Source organism: Silene latifolia, unplaced genomic scaffold (assembly GCF_048544455.1).
Source record: "Silene latifolia isolate original U9 population unplaced genomic scaffold, ASM4854445v1 scaffold_670, whole genome shotgun sequence".
Taxonomy (NCBI): Eukaryota; Viridiplantae; Streptophyta; class Magnoliopsida; order Caryophyllales; family Caryophyllaceae; genus Silene; species Silene latifolia.
In genome coordinates, this window is record NW_027413580.1 from 1597 (window position 1) to 5275 (window position 3679).

General features: G+C 43.1%; 1 protein-coding gene across 1 annotated transcript; it reads right to left on the minus strand.

The window, feature by feature from the left end:
* Nucleotides 1-1996: 1996 nt before the first annotated feature.
* LOC141639977 (putative mitochondrial protein AtMg00860) lies at nt 1997-3034 on the minus strand (the record flags this gene model as incomplete). Its single annotated transcript, XM_074448949.1, has 2 exons — nt 2646-3034; nt 1997-2080 (listed from the first exon to the last, which is right to left on the minus strand). Coding segments are annotated over exons 1-2 (473 nt in total), but the record flags the coding sequence as incomplete, so codon positions are not given.
* Between the last annotated feature and the right edge of the window lie 645 nt (nt 3035-3679).

Genomic DNA, 3679 nt, shown 5'->3' on the forward strand with positions numbered 1-3679 from the left:
ACCCCCAATCAACCCAATTAGGGCTTAAACCAAAATCAACAAAACAATAAAAAAACTATACTAGGATCTTACCCACAACGCGACGGTCTTAACTGCGTAAAGAACTCTTGATTCCGACGACACAAGCCTTGGGATTTGATAGCAATGAGAGAGATGAGATTCAACGTAACTTGTTTTTATCTTTGTGAATGTTAAAGTAGGGTAAAAGTGAAAAGAAACTGACGGATTATGTTTTTATATCATTCTCACGTTGCTATCAAAACCCGGCAAAATAACCCGTAAAACCAACTTACTCGATCAAGTAAGTGACTTACTCGATCGAGTGCCCCCTACTCGATCTAGTGTCCCCTAGTCGATCGAGTACCCATCAGACAGAACACTGTTTCGTAACCAAAACTCACTTACTCGATAGATTACCCATCAGTACGGAAAACCGTAGTATTACAGTCTTCCCTCCTTAAAAATAAACTTCGTCCCCGAAGTTCAAACCCATACTAAAAAAAAACATACATACTAACTCGACCACGACACAACAGCGCAACAAAAACTCAAAATAAAACCTCAACCACAACTCATACCGACTCAAAACAACCACTAACTGTACTACAACCAACATAAACCATACCAAAAACTTTATGCGACCATCTCCTACCGCCTTAAAAGAAACATGGTTATATCCCTGTAACAACATATACCTGATCAAACAGAGACGGATACCGCTCCCTTAAAGCCTCTTCCGCCTCCCAAGTATTTTCCTCAACCTCATAATTAGACCATAGAACCTTGAGCAACACTGTTTCCCCGGACCTAGTTTTACGAACCTTGCGATCAAGAATCTGTTTTGGCACTCATCCAACTCGATGTTCTCCACTTCTAACATATGGGAAGGATCACTCATATACTTGCGTAACTGAGACACATGGAACACATTATGTACACGATCCAAAGCTGGTGGTACAACTAACCGATAAGCAACCTCTCCCACACGATCCAAAATCTCATACGGTCCAATGAACCTCTGGCTCAGCTTCCCTTTCTTACCAAACCTCATAACCCAACGCATCGATGATACTTTCAGAAGAACCGTATCCCCAACCCGAAAGTCGATGTCCGACGGTGTAAGTCCGCATAGCTCTTTAATCGATCATGGGCCGCTTTCATCTTTTTTGAATCACTTTCACTTGTTCTATCATCTCCTGTACCATCTGTGGTCCTAAACCACTGCCTCAGCTCTATCATCCCAGCAAATCGGACTCCTACACCTCTTCCCATACAAAGCCTCAAACGGAGCCATCCCAATACTCGTATTGTAGCTGTTGTTGTAACAAAACTCTATCAAATCAAACCTATCTTCCCAACTACCACCAAACTCCATCACACAAGCTCTCAACATATCTTCCAAAGTCTTGATAGTTCTCTCTGTCTGTCCATTTATTGCAAGATAAAATACAGTACTCATCTTCAAGGTAGTTCCCATCATCTCCTGCAACACTTGCCAAAACCGCGAAATAAACCTCGCATCTCGATCTGACACAATGTCCTTTGGGGCCCCATGTAACCTCGCCACATGCTTCCTATATCCATTAGCCAACTGAACCTTACTCCATGTATCTTTCATTGGAATAAAGTGATCTGACTTAGTCAAACGCCCAACTATCACCCATATCATGTTATTACCCTGCTTGCTCCTCGGTAAACCCACTATAAAGTCCATGGAGATAGACTTCTATTTCCACTCAGGTACCTCAAGAGACTGAATCTTACCTTGTGGTCGTCGCTGCTCTCCCATAACCCTCTGATATGTCAAACATCAAGCCACGAACTCAGCTGTCTCCTTTTTTATCCCAGGCCACCAGAAAGTCTTCTTAAAATCTCTATAAAGCTTGTCACCACCCGGATGTACTGAATACGGTGTGCAATGAGCCTTTGTCATGATTATCTTTTCCAACTCCTCATCCCTAGGCACACACCATCTCCCATCAAACCGAACACTCACATCTGAATAAATAGAGAACGAGACACTGTCCCCTTCTCTACTCCAGCTCTCCACTCCCGAATCTTAGAATCAGGAGCCTGCTTCCTGCGAATATCATCATAAAGATCCGGCTCCACTGTCAAGTCTCCTTTAGCATCCCCTTTTTGTATCACATGTATCCCCATCTTTCCCACCTCATCTCTCAACCTCATCAAAGACATAGCTGTGCATAGAGAATGCACACTCTTCCTGCTCAACGCATCAGCCACAACGTTTGCCTTCCCTTCATGGTATATGATATCCATCTCATAGTCCCATATACGCTCCATCCACCTACTTTTGAGTAAAGATGTACTTTGGACTCTTGTGATTTGAAAATAACTTAAAGGTCGCCCCGTAAAGATAGTGCTTCCAAATCTTGAGAGCAAACACAACTGCACCCAACTCTAGATTATATGTCAAATATTTCTCCTCATAAGGCTTCAATTGCCTAGAAGCATAAGCAATGACTTTCCCGTTCTGCATCAACACACAACCCAACCCGTTCTTTGAAGCATCTGTGTACACCTCAAAGTTCTCACACCCTTCAGGTAAAGCTAAGACTGGAGCTGTGGTCAAACACTCCTTTAATGTTTGGAACGCCGTCTCACAACTTTCATCCCATTGAAACATGTTCTCTTTCCTCATCAACGTAGTCATAGGCCTGGCAATCTTCGAAAAGTCTTTCATGAACCGACGATAGTACACTGCCAAACCGAAGAAACTCCTGATCTCTGCCTTATTCTTTGGTTCTTCCCCCTTAGACACCGCCTCTATCTTGGTAGGATTCACATATACACCCTCTTTAGAAATCAAATACCCCGGAAAGGCAACTTTCTCGAGCCAGAACTCACACTTAGACAATTTTGCATACAGCCGGTTGTCGGGCAGAGTTTGCAACACCAACCTGAAGTGCTCCTCATTCTCCTCCTTAGTATTAGAGTAGACTAAGATATCATCAATGAACAACACCACAAACTGATCCAAAAACTGGCTGAAGACCCAGTTCATCAAATCCATAAACACTTAGGTGCATTAGACAACCCAAACGGCATCACCACATACTCATAGTTACCATACCTCGACCGAAAAGTTGTCTTCGGTATTTACTCATCCGAATCGTCACACCGATGGTAACTGATCTCAAATAAATCTTGAAAAGACTCTGCCCCACTCACCTGGTCAAACATATCATCTATCCTTGGTAAAGAATACTTGTTCTTCACAGTAACACTGTTCAGCTCCCTGTAGTCGATACACAACCTCAAGCTCCCATCTTTCTTTTTCACAAACAGAACTGGTGCTCCCCATGGCGATACACTAGGTCTAATGTATCCCTTATCTATCAAATCATCCAACTGCTTCTTCAGATCTGCTAAGTCTTTAGGACCCATGCGGTACGGGGCCTTAGAGATTGGTCCCGTCCCTGGTTTCAACTTCACACTGAAATATATCTCTCACTTTGGTGGGAAACCCGGTATCTTCTCTGGAAAAACATCAAGAAACACGCCCACCACTGGTATCTGATCAGCTGTCGGCCCAACCATACTATGATCTTTTACATGGCATAGAATCAAAGGACACCCCTTCCTCATATAAGACTTCAAGGTCACCACTGCAATCACTTTGACTTTAGGTTTGACAACAAACCCATGATAAGACACA